Raw genomic sequence first — 15664 nt, 5'->3', positions numbered from 1 at the left:
CAGTGCTGCTGTGCTCAGAGGGCAGCAAGGAATGGAATTCAGAGGTTGGTGTTTGTGTTTTCACCATTAGGAAACATATTCACTGTAAGTATGATTTTGTTGGGACAGTGAAATGGAGATGTGATTGTATTTACCTTTGTAGCACTTTTTCATGTCAGGACCCAGCCACATATTGTCAGGACAGGCACACGTGTACTTGGGGGAATGGGGAGAGATCTGAGGTGCAGGAAGACACAAGTAGTCACAGCCTCCATTTGGCTGGGGGCTGAGCTCACAGGAATCTGGAGCTGTTCAAGGATGGGAGAAAAGACAAGTTATTTTTCTCATTATTTATTTCTTGCCTTTGGCAAAGAAGTATCAGATCCTCTGAGAAGACCTTCTCCCACTCCCTACCTCAATTTATCAGGCTGCTTAAGCATCTTTACAGTTTGTACAGCGGAGTGGAACCTTACAAAGTACTACAAAAACTTCCCAAATACATAATGAATGGGAAGCATCACAGTGACAAGAGTAACTCACTGTTATCAAAGATGCTAATTAAACAGCTATTAGCAAATTGCAGATTCTTCAATAAATGCTGCTGCTGAATTAATTATGCAGGAACTTCAAACATTAGGCATTGATTTCCCATTATTACCTGTGCATTCTCTCTCATCAAGAACCATCAGGGAGCATTTCATTTGCCAGCTCAAACAAACCTGATTCAGGGCCATGACATCCTGAGGACACCTCTTACCTTTGGGCTGCTTTAATTCATGAAACACCACGATGTCATGAGGGTTATTGAGATTCTCTGCCAGAATGGAGATGTCCAAGCCATTGAGCCTGTTAGCGCTGAAGATCGCTTCGTTCTCCAGGTCAGTCCAGAACACTCTGTCCTGCAGGGAATGCACAGACTCCTGACCTGGCCTGCTCAAATCCTACTCCAGCTGGATTAAATTCCAGCAGTCACAAAGTCAGCGCATCATGTTGCTACCTTGGGGCACCTTCTGTTCAAGCTACTTCTGTCTGAAGCTTTTTTCTGTTTTGGACAATGCTCAAAAGCCCAGCACTTCTACAAGTTTACAGAGTGCTCTGTAATTTTGAATAACTCTGAGACTGAGGTGAGGGAGCAGAAATTCGGTAAGGTACAGACAAGTTGCATCTGTGTTGTTTCTGAACTGCTTTTTCTTTGTAAGCTGGGGTAGATCATGAGCAAAGGCCACTCACTCTGTACTAGAAACATTTGTTACTTTGCTGATTTTTTCCTCCTTTCCCAAGATAAGACCTGTATTAAACAGGAATCTGTGAAGAGGCCAGTGCCTGGAGCACACCTGGAAGCTGAGCACCTGTTTCTCTTTTATATTACTATCTCTTGCATGGCATACTATGAAGATACAGAACTACTGTGGAAGAGGTACACAGGAATCATAGTTACCAAACAGTTTAATTGCTTGGTCATCTGTGTGTGCTGCTGCCTCCTAAACCTGTGTGTATTTCTGTAAGGAAAGACACACTGCTGGACAACAAGAGCAGCTTAGCAAAAGCACAAGGGTTGTCTGTTATTTTACTCAGCCACTCATACCAGGAAGGATGGAGAGAGGTGAAATAGCTTAAGAGATCCTTCCAAATGCTGCTGATGGGGATAGCACTAAAGAGCAACAATGACCTGGAGAAACCCATGCCCAAAGTTAGATGCCCAGATATCACACTTACCACAGGAGGAATAAGGGATTTAAGGACAAGGGTTTTGCTGAGCCAGAAGCCAACTGGACCTTTCTCTGCTATAACTTACCTACAGTGAGTGCCAAAGTTGAAGCCTTTGTTCCCCATATCATTTAATGCACTGGTGCTGCATTAGGTAAAAGCATGAGATAACACTTTGCTCTTGAGTATAAGGGCTTTAGACACCAATTTCCCTGCTGAACCCACACGAAGTTAATTGGTTTCTATAGCAGTGACTGCCCTCACTGAGCTCTGTGCTGTGCAAAAGGCAGAGCTTTTAATCAAGAAGAGCTCTGAGACCTCTTACAGGCTCCAGTCTGTTCTGCATCCGTTTTCCACTCTTACCTCAAACACTGCCAAGCCAAAAGGATGGCTCAGATCATCCACAGAGGAGATCAGAACTTTTCTGTTGCTGCCATTGAAATCAATGCAGGACAGTGAATGCAATTTGGAGTCTACCCAGTAGAGACGCTGATTCAGCAAATCTGGAAAGTAAAACACAATGAAGCAAAATTACACACAGCTCTTGCAACTCTTTTGCTCTTGCCCAGCATGTTTTTCCTGCTGGCAGCATGACTAATCTCGTTATTATTGGGCCTCTTTTTTTTTTTTTTTAACACTAGTTCTGATTTTGAATCAGTGCCCAGATATGCTGGGATAAGACCCTATAAATAAGATTAAAAAGGAGGAACATTCTGCTCTGTGTGTGTGGGGAATGCCTGACTGACAGCCTTGTACAATGAGGTTGTTTTGTTACCAGGAGCAGCAGGGGAGCAGCAGTTTGGGCTTCCCAGATTCTCTCCATCAGTGCCTGAGTGAGAAGCTTCATTCCTCCCAAGGTTGTTCAGGCCTTGGGCTCTTGCTGGAGAACAACTACTGAGATTCCAATGAAACTCCTCTCTAAAGGAGCTGTGAGATTCACACATTTTCAGTGAAGAAGAATCCTGGGCCCGGAAACCCTTCATATGCTGCAGGCTGGGACAATCTCCTGGTGGGGACAGTCCTACCACAACCAGCCAGGTCTGGGGAGGGTGCAGGTAAGAGTGGGAAGAAAGGATCCAATGTTATTTGGAGTGCTAAGCACTGCATTTCTCTTTTTGGAGCAAATTCACTCATTTTGGATGGGATTCACTGAACAGAATGCAAGTGGATGAGAGCCAACAAAACAAGTTATATAATTAAACAAGTCTTTAATTAATTTCTTAATTACTAAATTATAACATTATTTGTTCACAGCAGTAGCACTTCAGCAGTATGTAATGGCAGCAGCATTTTCAAAGCCAAGCAGAGAACCTCACATCTGCATGGTGTTAAACACACAGCTCCAACTCCAGAGCAGGATGTTCCCTGCTGCTCCACAAAACCTCCTTCCCACTCTCCTCCTTGGTGTGGCAGTGAGAACCACCACAACCCTCTGATGGGCTCCATTCACCCTGAGCAGCTGGACAGGCAGGGAATGGTGACAGGGAATGGGTTCTGCAGGCCCTGTCCCTTTCCCTGATACACTGTGCATCATTCATCAGTCCAGTGCAGGATCCTCACACTACTCCTAAGACAGGCCCAGGGTACAGAGACATTTACCACCAAGGACTCAGATGGTTTTCAAACTTCTAAAAGGTTGTCACGGCTCTGCATCCTCCCCCAAAATTTCCTTTTGCCTTAGGGCACAATGACAAGCACCTCAAGCCTCCTGCAGTATGAGGTTCTGACTGCATCAAGACTTCCTGTTTGTGCTACTGAAACAAGAGAATTGATGTTTATGAGTGACAGATCAGTTTAGGATTTGTGTGTGCAGGTGCCTTTGAACATTTAAAACTTTATTTTCCTACTTGACAATAAAAGCAGGTTTCTTTCAGGCCTGGTGTGTGCTGCAGCTCTGAGCTGGGCACTTACCCAGTGTGATGCCGTTTGGCCACTCGATGTTGTCGGTGACCAGCACGCGGCGCCCCACGCCGTTCAGACCGGCCTTCTCGATCTTGGCCTTGTCTCCCCAGTCAGACCAGTACATGAACCTGAGGGCAGAGGTAACAAACCAATAACCTGCACTGCAGTTAACAAACCTGCACTGCTGATTGCAGTAGGAGGTGTCCTAAGGTCCTCTCCTTATTATAGCAGTTAATTCCACTGGTGGAAACACATGCAGCTCTTCCACTGGGTAATATGCCACAAAACTTGCACCAGAATGCAGCATCTCACCCCAGTAACTAACCCCTGAAAACTCTCCTGCTGTGCCTGTAGGTACCTGGCATTCACTCTTCCAAACAGCCCAAACACAAGTCAGACAGACTCCATTTCCCAGCACAGCCTCTGTGCCAGGACTAGCTCAGGCCCACTGAACACATGAACTGGCCCTGAACTGTCTTAAACAGCAGGAACTTTGCCAAGGGTTGGTTAAAGCATCTCCACAGCCCCATTGCAGGGTATATCTTAAAGGGCATCTGAAATCCTGGTGAGATGAAAACTACCCCCAGGTTTGTCAGAGAGGCAAAAAGGCGACTGGAATGTCACACCTACCTCTGTGTGGGATCCACAGCAATGGCTCTGGGCTCACTGAGGTCACTGTTGAAAAGCGTCCTCCTCCTGCTGCCATCTGCAGTGGCCACTGAGATGGTCTTGTTGCCAGAGTCTGTCCAGTAGATGTTCTTATGGACCCAGTCAATGGCCAGTCCCTCGGGGGAGTTGAGCTGGCTGTCGATGAGGGTCACCTGCTCGGCCGTGTCGCTCGCTTTGTCGATGTAGGCGCTGCAGGGACAGGAGGCACAGGGCTCCCACACAGCCCCCACAGCTGGGCCCAGGGGCAGCGTGGCTGACACAGCAACCCTGATGGTGCTCCTGCAACCCTCTGCTTTCTCCTACAGCCTCTTATTTCCCCATTCCTGTCCAGCAGCATTTCCACAGTAGGGAACTGCTCATTTCATTGTTCTACCTGCCTCCTACTATAACTGCACAATTCAGGAAAACGTTTGACTTCAGGAATGTTCAACAGCATTGATCTGTGGGATTTATGGACATGAAAAATATAATCTCCAGGGCTCTGCTGAACAGAGTTGAACTGAGCATGCAATAAATGTGCTTAAATGTACTGCAGAATTAGGAGCTGTGTAGCTAATTATGATTCATCAAAGGAATTCATGAAGCTGCATTAATTTGGCAAGTGATTTCACTAGATACAAACAAAATGTTCACTAAATATTAGTGGCGGCTTTAAAATCTTTCAAAATGATAATGAAAGGCAGCAGACTCCACATGGATGTTTCATAAATAACTGGAATGTTGCTCCTACAACCACACAGGCTGATTCTGCTCTCAGTAGCAATTCTGCTGAGTGAACAGAAATTAGTTATTCTGAGTTTGCATCAGTGTTTGTAGAAGCTTTGTCTGGCTCTTAGAATAACTCAGTACATCTTAAAACAGTTATAAAACAGCAGGAAGTTTCTGCCCCTCACCCCAAACATTTGAACTCGTAAGATGCTTCTGCCCATCCTGCCTTTGCTCATGGAATGAGAAGGTGAATTGTATGGGAGCTGAGTTCTCTAATATCATATTAGAGCCTTGGAACTGAAATGTCTAAACACAAGAATTCCTGACAGTTTTACAGTCTGCAGTCAGGGCTGGAATGGCCATGCAGAGTTGGCCTGGATGACCAGCAGCACGCTGCTGCATCTTCCCTACAACAGTTTTGGTTTGTCTCTGACCCAGCACCACAGGAATGTTACCTCAGGGCTCTATGGGCATCTGGCAGTGCTCCCAAGATTCCAGTATTCCAGCCTGTGCTCTCAATGCACAGCTCCAGGCCAGGTAATCCCTTGCCAGTGGAACAGTTTTGTTCCCTGTTTCCCGCCTGTGACTGCACAGGAGGTTCCTGCAGCTTCCACAATGGAAGGGCTCAAGTCCAGGTGACATTTCAATTCTCCCCATAACTAAATACTGTAAAAGATCTGACACCCAAAAGGAGACATCACCTCAACAGGAGAGAATCTGGAAAGGCAAGTGGAGTGACCCTTATGACAGATGGGATCTCCTGCCAGCAGTTACCTCCTGTACCACAGTTTTTACCGTGCAGTAGCCTCTCGACCACAGACTGCTTGTTCCCAGGGACTCCCAGCAGATCCGCTGGTGGAGAGCTGCAGGAGCAGTGTCTTGGATAATTCTCTGTGTACGAACTCAGCCCTTGCCCAGGCAGACCCAGTGAGTGCTGACAGCTTTCTTCTGAAGCATTCCCCCACTTTCAGAGCCCCACAGGCCCCTCAGGGAACCTGCCCTGCTGCTGGTGGTCAGTACCCAGCAGAGCCTGGGCAGATATCCCTGCAGGGCACAGGAGCTACCAGAGCCTGTAGAAACCCTGGCCTGGCTCCCATGTGCTGACACCAGTCAGCCTGTGCCTGATCATTAGCTGGAATCCAGAGCACACAACTGCAGAGGCTGCAATAGCCGTGCAAATCAGAATATACACGGGGGATTTTCAGCACATAAATTAAATGCTTTTTTGGCTAAGCACACTCACATGCCCCAGCACATAATAACTGTGATGGATGCCATAAAAACAGCTGAAGGAGGAGTGAGAATGAGAGTTACAGAGTCACAGAACGTGTACTGTGGTCTGGTGCAGTGAATTTAAATCCAGTCTATCAGAGACTACAGTGGGCAGCAGCTTGTGTTGCTGCCTCCTTGCTTCTACCATTTGCCTGCTTTGTGCTTCCAGATGCCAGGTCCACAGTGGCTCCCATACAACACTCACAGCACAGCAGAAGCCTTGGCCCTGCTTTACAGTGTCCATGGTTCAGGAAATGAGAGCCAACATTTAAACTGCATGAATGCAGCAGGATCTGGCATTGATGAAAAGTCACCCTGTATTATCAAAGAAGAAACTGCACAACCCTGTGAAGTCTTTATCAATTCCCAAAAAATATTAGAAGTCTTGGCCACAACAGGTAATCCTGTCAGTGCAGAAAAGCCCTGAGGTGCCCTGTACACTGCACTGTTCTAGGGGAGACAGATGGAATGCAGCTTTGGGAGGGACCAGCACACACATCCTCTCTTGCCCCTTACCTGTAGATTTTTCGGTAGAACAAGTCACACCAGTATATTCTGTTTGTTGACACCTCTACATCCAGCGCCACCACGTTCTTCAGCATGGGAATGATACGGGAATAGTCCCTTTTCACCAGGTCTATTTTACGGACCTCATGGCGATTGGTGAAGATCAGGTACGGGCTCTTGCCTACCACAGAAAATCAGCACATTTGTCACTTCAGCAGCTGTCCCAAGGGCTGGATTCAGCTTTCATTTCTCAAGCAACAATGGAACTGTCAGTCACTGATAGCTGTGTTTGTACAGAAGCTTTACACCACACTGGAAGCAAGTGAAACTTGCTCCAGAGGCAGTGCTGTCACATGCAGCACCCCTGTGGTCCCTGAACAGACACTGGTACTTGGACAGCCTGTTCTACTAAGGCACAAGCAAAACTCTGGGGAACAGCTTCATCTTCAATTCATTTCAGCACAAAATCCCGGGCCAGAGTTTGGTGACTTACAGCTGGGAGGGTGGAGGGGTGGCTCAGATACCCTGTTTTAATCAGGATGTTTTCTTTCTTTCAATACTAGTACCACTAAATGTTTTTGCTGCACTGTTTTCAATAACACCTGTCAAGAGACTTTCTTTTCTAGTTTCAGCTTCAAACAGCCAAGTAGTGACTGCAATCTTGCTCTGTACACTGTTAAAATATTCTGATCTGCATGATCAGTAGTTCTTGCCTAGAGACGCATCTGCTGTTGCTGCAGCAGCTCTGTGCAGCTCGCAGTGAAATGTCTTTGCTTGCTCTGCGTGTTTCCTTTTGTTTCCGTTCCCCTGCCTCAGCCTCGCGAGCGTGTTTTCGTACCGGAGCTGTGCTGTTGAGCAAGCAGAGTTTTAGTGCCTGTGGCTTTGTCTTACCTACAGCTTTGCAGTTCTTGGACAGGGTGTCCATCTCGTATCCTTCGTAGCACTCGCATTTGTAGTCTCCCTTGTAATTAATGCAGATCTGGCTACAAGCGTCTGGATTCTCACATTCATCTATGTCTGAAAGGAGTGTTTGAAACCCATCAATAACTTGAAATCAAACCATCTGTGATGGAGCAGTGCTCAAGTGAATATAATCACGTCTCTCTATGGTGAAACACAAGGGACTGCTGTTTGCATGTCAATTACCTCCACACGTTTTTTTATCCAGAAGCTTGTATCCAGGCGGGCATTCGCACTCGTAACCGATCTTCAAATCTTTGCATATGTGTGAGCAGCCACCGTTGTTCATTGAGCATTCATTAACACCTGCGGGGGATACACAGATCACCTATGACAAATGGGGGCTTTCAGTTGTGAGATTGAATAAAATTAAGAGATTTCCTCAGAAATTTTCCCATTTCTATCAGTTTTGGTACTGGCCCCGTAGAGCACAAGTGCCTTCACAGACAGGAAGCCTCCACTGTATCACTTTCTTGCTCTTTATGATTCCAAACCAACGCTGGGGGATCATTTGGACTCAAAGCTAGTGCTGAATGAATGGGGAGCCCTGGGGATACAGCCTGTGTGAGTCTCTGCATCTCATCCCATCAGAGAGGTGCTGCTTTGAGCTGTTCTGCCACATGTGAGAAGCTTCCAAGGGACCTAAGGGCTCTCTCCAGCATACTCCTCCTTCCCCAAGTGCTGGTTCATGTTGACTTTTCTGAACAGTCTCTCAGAGCTTTAATCATTCATGCTGGGGGACTCTCATCTCCCAGGGGCCAGCTATTTTGAAATACTGTACTATTTTCCCATCTAGCTCGAAGGAATGATCTATGTGAAAAATTCCAGAAAACACCAAAGTGCAGTCTGTCAGAAATACTCCATCAGTACTGAGATACAGTCCTCCCACAAAAACAGCCCCCACAACAGTCTTTGCTGGCAGCCCCCAGCAGCCCCCAGCGTGCAATTTATGAAGCAACAGCCCCCATCCTCTTCTGGGGCCTTTTCTAATCCAAGACCACCTCTCTGATCCTGCTCTCAAGTGCTGAAATGAAAAACAGAATAAATGGACTCCTGAAAGTAGAACTGAATGAGAGGTTGGGAAAAGCTGGTTTCCTGTCAGAGAAAATATTTCTTCTTGTTGTAATTGACCTAAAAAGGTGAAGAGAAAGTTCTCTCCTTAAGGAAGACTGCTGAACAGGAGCTGTGGGATTTCAGAGATGGTGGACTCACCAGAACAAGGAAAATTGATTTGCTCCAGTCTATAATGCAATTTAAAGGCAAATTTTTCATTTATCTTTTACTTCTTGCTTCCTTGCACACTGCAGGTGAGCAGCACAGCAGAGCCATGGAAGAAAATGGAAACAACCACAACCCAATTAAGTCAGTAAGACTGGGAAAATACCATGCCAGAAGGAATCCATTTCAGCTCTGGGATGCTTTCACCTTCCTAACAGGTACATACAGAGATATCAGTACATAATTAATGGAGCAAGTTCACCAGGCTCCAAGAAGGTGTTCACAGTCCCACTGTGTGTTGTCACTGTTCGGTGACATTTATGGACAGAAATCTCCTATTCCTACACTTGGCCGGGTCTGTGGCAAATTGGGTCATCAACATGCACAACTGCTCTCTGCAAAATACTATAAAGGCTCTTTTGATTAACAAGCCAATTCTCACTCAGGTGATTCCAGAGGTGCACGGTGGAATGGATTTAGGGGCTGTAAATCATGTGCTGGTTCACTTGCTGCACTTCTCGAGAGGAGCTGAGGAGGAGCCAGGCAGGAGGACTCTGTGCAGCTGCTGCTCTTTACCTAAACTTCAGCAGCATATTCCCTGCCTGATTAAAATAGCCAAGTGTTGTCCTGCCTTCTGCAGTGCTTTTCTGGGGGTCTGTGGAGGCACTGCAGAGTTTAGCACAGCCAGACAGACACCCTGAGCTGGGGAGTGTGTCCTGCACCTCTGCCTCCTGTGGGGATAACCTGTGTGTGGGCATTACAGTCACAGCAACCCACAGCACTGCGCCTTCCCCTGGGGGCTCTTCTCTGCTTCCCAACTCAGACAACAAACACCTCATGGCCAGCCCAGGGCTGCACCAGTCATGGCACCACAACCACGGGGCTGACAGCTTTGCTGAGAGCCCTCCACAGACAGACAACTGCAACACCCACTCAGAAAACAGGGAGATGTGGATTAGTGGAAGAAAGCAAGGACAACTGGAAGCATGAGGTAGGAGCACCTTCACTAGGCAGGCACACACTCTTCCTTGTCTAAAACAGGGAGAGACTGACAATTCTTCCTGAACAGGAGTTATTTAAGGGGCAGCCACTGAGCTCCACTGATGTCATGGAAAGAGATGCCTGTTGGAGATATCTCTGCACTGGGGAAAAGAACCAACACAAATGTGTTTGAGTAATGCTGCAGATCGGGGCTGTGCCCACAGCACTGGTGGGAAAGGCAAGAGAGGGCTGTCCTATGGAGAAGGGCACAGCTCTGTGGCCTGGGCTCTGTTCCCCTGGCTCCAACAGCCCCGACTCCCCTGGCATTCCCTGAGCCCAGAGCTGGCAGGACACTGCAGAGAGCAGCCTGCTGACATTGCTGAGGGAAGCAGCAACAACCCAGAAATGGCTGAAGTCCTGTCTCAGGGATTGCTGCCACTCTACATGTTTTCACCTTTGAAGCATGTTCCCAACGCTATATTTTTATGGTGTTATCATCATCTTAGAACTGAAAGATAATTTAGGCAATGAGGCTAAATAAACTGGTCTGTGTTGTGGAGGACACCAGTATTTGGGGAGGGGGAATTCCTCATTCCTAGTCCCGTGCTCAGTTCATACATCCCTCCAAGAATAAAAACTGACTGGAGAAGGGCACAGTTCAAACTTACAGATGATCAGACTAAGCTACTAATTATATTCATATGAAGGGTGATGAGAGAATAAAGGCAAGGAAAGAGGAGCAGAGTGAGAAATAGCATTAGCAGCTACATGTGGTTACACTCAAAGCTGTGAGCACCAGATGGAGAAGAGGGGAAGCAGTTACAACAGGAGCAACACGTAGAAGGCAAGTACTGTACCACATTCTTTCAGAGGCTCGTCAGACCAGTCCCTGCAGTCTCTACGTGAATCGCACACTTTGCCTCCGTCAATGCACTCTCCACTCTTACACTGAAACTTGCTGGGACTTTCACATGCTGACTCTGTCATGTTGGGCAAGAGAGGAAAGCAACTAAGTTAGAGGAGGCTCGTGACAACAAACAGGCTGACATAAAGCTCAGGAGGGCATCATTAGAAATGGGATGGGATTAAGCAAATGAACATTGAGCCTGATAATCATGCAAAGAACTTTTCATGTCATACAGTCTGCCTGGTCAGCACAATCCTCTCTCCCAAGCGATCCCACTGCCAGAATGGCTTAAAACTGTACAGGAAGCAGCTTGGCACAGCCCAGAGGAGCAGCACAGGCCTCTTCCCTTTCCAGAGGCCACGCAGCCCTGCAGATTTACCCCATGGAGTACGAGGAGCACCGGTACCCACCTTGGACACAGCCGGCCTCGTCACTGTTGTCAGGACAGTCGTGCACCTTGTCACACTGCTTTGCTCCATGGATGCAGGTCCCATCGCCACACTGAAATTCATCTGGCTGGCAGGTCACCAGAGCTTTAAGACAACACATTCAAGCATCAGCCACACAGAACTCAGTCATCTGTGGGGTATCTATCAGCCATGTCCCTCTGACACTACTGGAGTTGCATCCTCTGTCAGAAAATGTCAGAGTATCGACTGCTTCCACCAAAGCAACAGAGGCAGCAGCTGCCTCAGCCACTGTTCTCCTGTGCCCCTCTGCTGTCCCAGATCACCCTCCACATCCTTGGGAAAAGCCCATGTGAGGACACCCAGTCAAAACAGAGCCAGTGCCAGCAGCGAAGCTTCTCAAGTGACACAGAACAAAGCAAGCAGGCAGCAAAACCCCCAGCAGTGGGGCAGCTCTGGGGGCTGCAGTCTGTGTGAGGCCAGGCTGCTTTCCAGCTGGGAGTGTGCAGTGACACTGAGTATGCAAAGGCAGCTGCTCTTTAGCTCTCCTTCCTTCAGGAAAAATTACATTTCAAATACATTTCAAAACTGTTTGGGCTAAGGACCAGGCAAGAGACCTGTAGTGACTGCCAAAGCAGTGTGGTCACAGCAGGGATGAAGGCAGCAACGACACCCAGTCATCAGGTTACCAAATGCCCATGAGCCAGCAGCCCACTGGAAGGCAGAAGAGCTCCACTGCACTGTGGTGTTTCTTGGGGTTTCCAGCCCTAAACACCTCTGCAATATCAGCCCAGTTTTCATGCCTGAAGTTCATTTGTCTAGGTCAGATTATAACGGACTCAAACCAGATCTGATAATCAGCAAAGTTGGGGGAAAATATAAACCAGACACCTGCACTGACCATGCTAGAAGCAGTCCTATTTCTCTCCCCGAGTTACAATGAATGGGAGACCTCTCTAGGTGGGATCAGACTTGTGCTGACACAGGGGGCAGGCAGCCTGGCAAAACAGGCTCCTCATTCCTGGGACATGTTTTGCAGCTTCCTTCTGAGGGACCCATCCAGTGTATCCTTAAAATCCTATTAAGGCAGCACACCCTGGAGAGCTCCCGATTCCAGCCTTTCCATCGTGTGACTGTGGCAGAAAATCACTGCTTCTGAGCCGTGATGGGAGGCCAGCACTGGTGTTACTACATGGGAGGTGAGAGCTGTCTGCAGACTTCCCTGCACAATTTAACAAACTGGTTCTAATATAAAAATGACTACTTTCAGATAACCCAGGAAGAGCTGCAGACATGAAGTGAGCCAGCATCAATACCATAAAGCATCAGTTGCACAAAGACTCCACATTATTGGTGATTGCATCCCACAGGATGCAGGATCCAGGTTCAGGACTGCTTCACTGGACTTGGTTCTAGTGCATCTTCAGCCAGCCAAAGGCCCCAGAGACAGGAAAAACCACAACTGCAGGGCCAGTGGGGGAAGGGAGAAATCCTGTCATTAGAAACACAGTGTTCACATGAGGAAAGTTTGGAAATAGCACTGCTCCTTGGAGAGGAAAGCCATATGCACTATATTCATAAAAAGCTGCAAAGTGACAAAAAAATCCCCAGCAATAAGCACAGTTATGGGACCAGCTGTGCTGCCACGTTTCAGCTAATAAACCCAGGCACAGGAATGGGAAACCTCAGTGGGACATCTGGGACAGCAGCTCCAAACTAAGCACGTGGGATCTGCTACTCTATCAAATGCAGAAAAATGGAGGGAAAGAAACAAAGCCGTGGTCTGAGAGTCACACCAAGAACTCCTGCAGGGAGACACAGTCACTTCTGCTAAAACTGTTCCTGGCATGTACAGCCACTTGCCTGGGGAAGCCCTGACCATGGAGAAAGCACCTTCCTCCCCAGGAAGCCCTGACTTCTGCCAAGCTAAACCTTGGCCACTGCAAGGCTTTTCCTGTGGTCTCACTGAAAATTCCTTTGCCACAATTATTCCTTGTCTTCACCCCGAACCTGAAAACCAGTTTGCTTCACCTTCTCTGTAGCAACTTCTATGTGTGGAGGTAGAATAGGATAGTCCATCATTTCTGACTATAAATATTAACCCCTCACAAAAGTGTAACATGTAGTTAAAGCCAATGGGGTTTTGTCTTTTCTGGAGCAGAAACAGGTCTCCAGTTTATCAAATAAATCTGTGTGACAACAGCTAGAGATTTGGAAGACAGCTGTTATAAAACCTATAATTGCCTTCAACTGTAATCTTCAAAGCTCTTCTAAAAAGCAGTTATAGCTAAACACTAAGAACAGAAAGGTTTCTAATCCTAAACCAAATTAAAATTAAGGAGAATTTTGTAGGAATTGCAAAGACAATGTTGCACAAGCACCACAAGACTGAGAGAAAAATGACAGCACAGTTCTTAGCTCAGTTGCTACAGAGACTGCAAAACACAGATGTGAGGCTGTACTTCACTGCACAAAGCTTAGCTTCAAGAAGAGACAGAAGCTTGGAGATCAGGCTGGGTTTCCTGGCCCACTTCTCACTCCACCAGAGCTGTGGAAGTTCAGACCTTTGAGGAACAGCCCCTGAGCCTCTTAACAGACATCTAGAAAAGGCAGATAACAGCTCCTGCTGATTACAAAGGCATTAAAATATTTGTATGGCATTCCTATTTTTTGCTGCATTTTTCAGGAGAATTCCATGTTCTCCTGAAATCGAGACACTAACCCATCTCAGGCAGAGCTGACAGCAGGTTCCCATTAAGGCCATTCCCAAGGCAAAGCAATAACCCAAGAAGAGGGAAGAGCTGTGCTGTTTATTTGCACAAGATGTTCAGAAAATTGCTGTGCCTAATTTGGATGGTTTAAATCATTGAAATCTCAGTATTTTTACAGCCATCTCCTCTGCAATCAAATACAAGACAAATTACCAAAGCCCTGCTAAATTAACAGGCACCCTCACAGAGACACACTTCCCATTTACAAATCCTGGGCACAAAGCTGCATCACTCAAACTCAGCACGTATATTCCAGACTGAGTTTCTTCTGGTTTCTGGGGTTTTTTTCATTCCTCCCCAAAAAAGAAAATCCCAACATTTGCAAAATGCATCAATCCAATTTTATAGATGGGGAGACAGAGGCAGGAAAGTGTGAGGTCAGGTCTCAAGGGTTCTGTTTTCTTGCTGTCAGTTTTAAGCATTATTTATTCTCCCTCCTGGATGCCCTAATGTAAGTTGCAAAGGACATTTTAAAATATAACCATTCCAGATTTGGAGACGAATAAATCTAACCTAATGTTCATTTTATAAATATACATATATACATATTTGAATATATATGCTATGGAAAAAACCCCAGCCACCCAATGTTCTCACACAGCTTTCCTGAAATGACTCATTCCCTCCTATTTATTTGCTGTCTCGCTGCCAAAACCTGTTCACCAATTGTCACCCTTCATTTCTGCTCTACTCATTTCCCAATCCAAAATGTTTATAACAAATGATGGGTGATGGCCTCATGACTTTTTTTTTAAAGCATTAGCTCCCATCCCTCTGTTTATACTGCACAAATCCCATATGATCCCCATTTGCAAGAGAAGTAGTGGTGGGATCTGCAGTTTTAATCAAGTCCAGCCAAGGGGCCCATGTGCCATCCCTGTTGCTAAGGGGACAGAACTGTGTCACACACCTGTAACTCTCTGCATGCCCCATGATACTGATGTCAAACAGAATTTCTGGAGACGAAAAGAATCATAAAGGTCCCTAAACTCTTTAGTTCAACAGATGAGCAGTGACTCTGAGTTTCCAGAGCTCCCAAATGTCCCTTTCTTACTGCAGGCAGGTGCACCCCAGCAACAGCTGCATTTAGGATGGGGAAGCAACATTAATTTTGGCTCTGACCCAGCCAACACATCAGCTACACGAGCACTCAGTGCTGCAAGGCCTCTCTGGGTTTGCCTCAGAGAATGCCATCCATGCAGTGCAGACAGCCACGGGCTCACACTCTGCTGTGGCACTGGGGTGCAGCCAGAACCAGGTGCTCTGTGCAGAGGAGCACTCAGGTAGCTGAAACAATGGGGCTTTGAATCCCACTGCTGCCCAGTCCACAGGACTGAAGGCAGCAGGATCAGCTCACATGCTTCTTTCTCCCAGGGAGACAAACTGCACGTTGTGCTGGACTGAGACTTTCTGGAAAGAGACTCTCGTGCTACATCTCCACAACTCAGAATTCTCTCAAGTCACTTCTGCCACATTTCCCCCTTTCTCCACTGGTTGTCAGCACCGTGCTGTGCTGCAGCAGTGTCCAGCTGTGTCCTGTGCCCTGGGAGCTGCCTCTGGTGCCTCTGCAGGTGCTGCTGGCTGAGGCTGCTCCGCAGCACAGGGATCCTGGTGGAGCTGGGCTCGATTTGGCCTCATGGCTCAGCAGTTTGAGCTCAGCTGGACATGGCTGGTGC

General features: G+C 47.1%; 1 protein-coding gene across 1 annotated transcript in view; it reads right to left on the bottom strand.

The window, feature by feature from the left end:
• LRP8 (LDL receptor related protein 8) overlaps positions 1-15664 on the bottom strand; it is a 168641-nt gene that overhangs the window by 5188 nt on the left and 147789 nt on the right. The window contains exons 6-15 of the mRNA XM_066325462.1: positions 11221-11343; positions 10761-10883; positions 7891-8010; positions 7636-7761; positions 6754-6925; positions 4219-4446; positions 3598-3716; positions 2050-2189; positions 737-878; positions 135-287 (exon numbers count right to left, since the gene is read on the bottom strand). Coding sequence (XP_066181559.1) covers positions 135-287; positions 737-878; positions 2050-2189; positions 3598-3716; positions 4219-4446; positions 6754-6925; positions 7636-7761; positions 7891-8010; positions 10761-10883; positions 11221-11343 — 1446 coding nt within the window. The remainder of the gene's footprint in view (positions 1-134; positions 288-736; positions 879-2049; positions 2190-3597; positions 3717-4218; positions 4447-6753; positions 6926-7635; positions 7762-7890; positions 8011-10760; positions 10884-11220; positions 11344-15664) is intronic.

Source organism: Sylvia atricapilla, chromosome 9, assembly GCF_009819655.1.
Source record: "Sylvia atricapilla isolate bSylAtr1 chromosome 9, bSylAtr1.pri, whole genome shotgun sequence".
Lineage (NCBI taxonomy): Eukaryota > Metazoa > Chordata > Aves > Passeriformes > Sylviidae > Sylvia > Sylvia atricapilla.
Note: the sequence above shows the minus strand (reverse complement) of the source record. Positions and strands in the feature narration are given on the sequence as shown.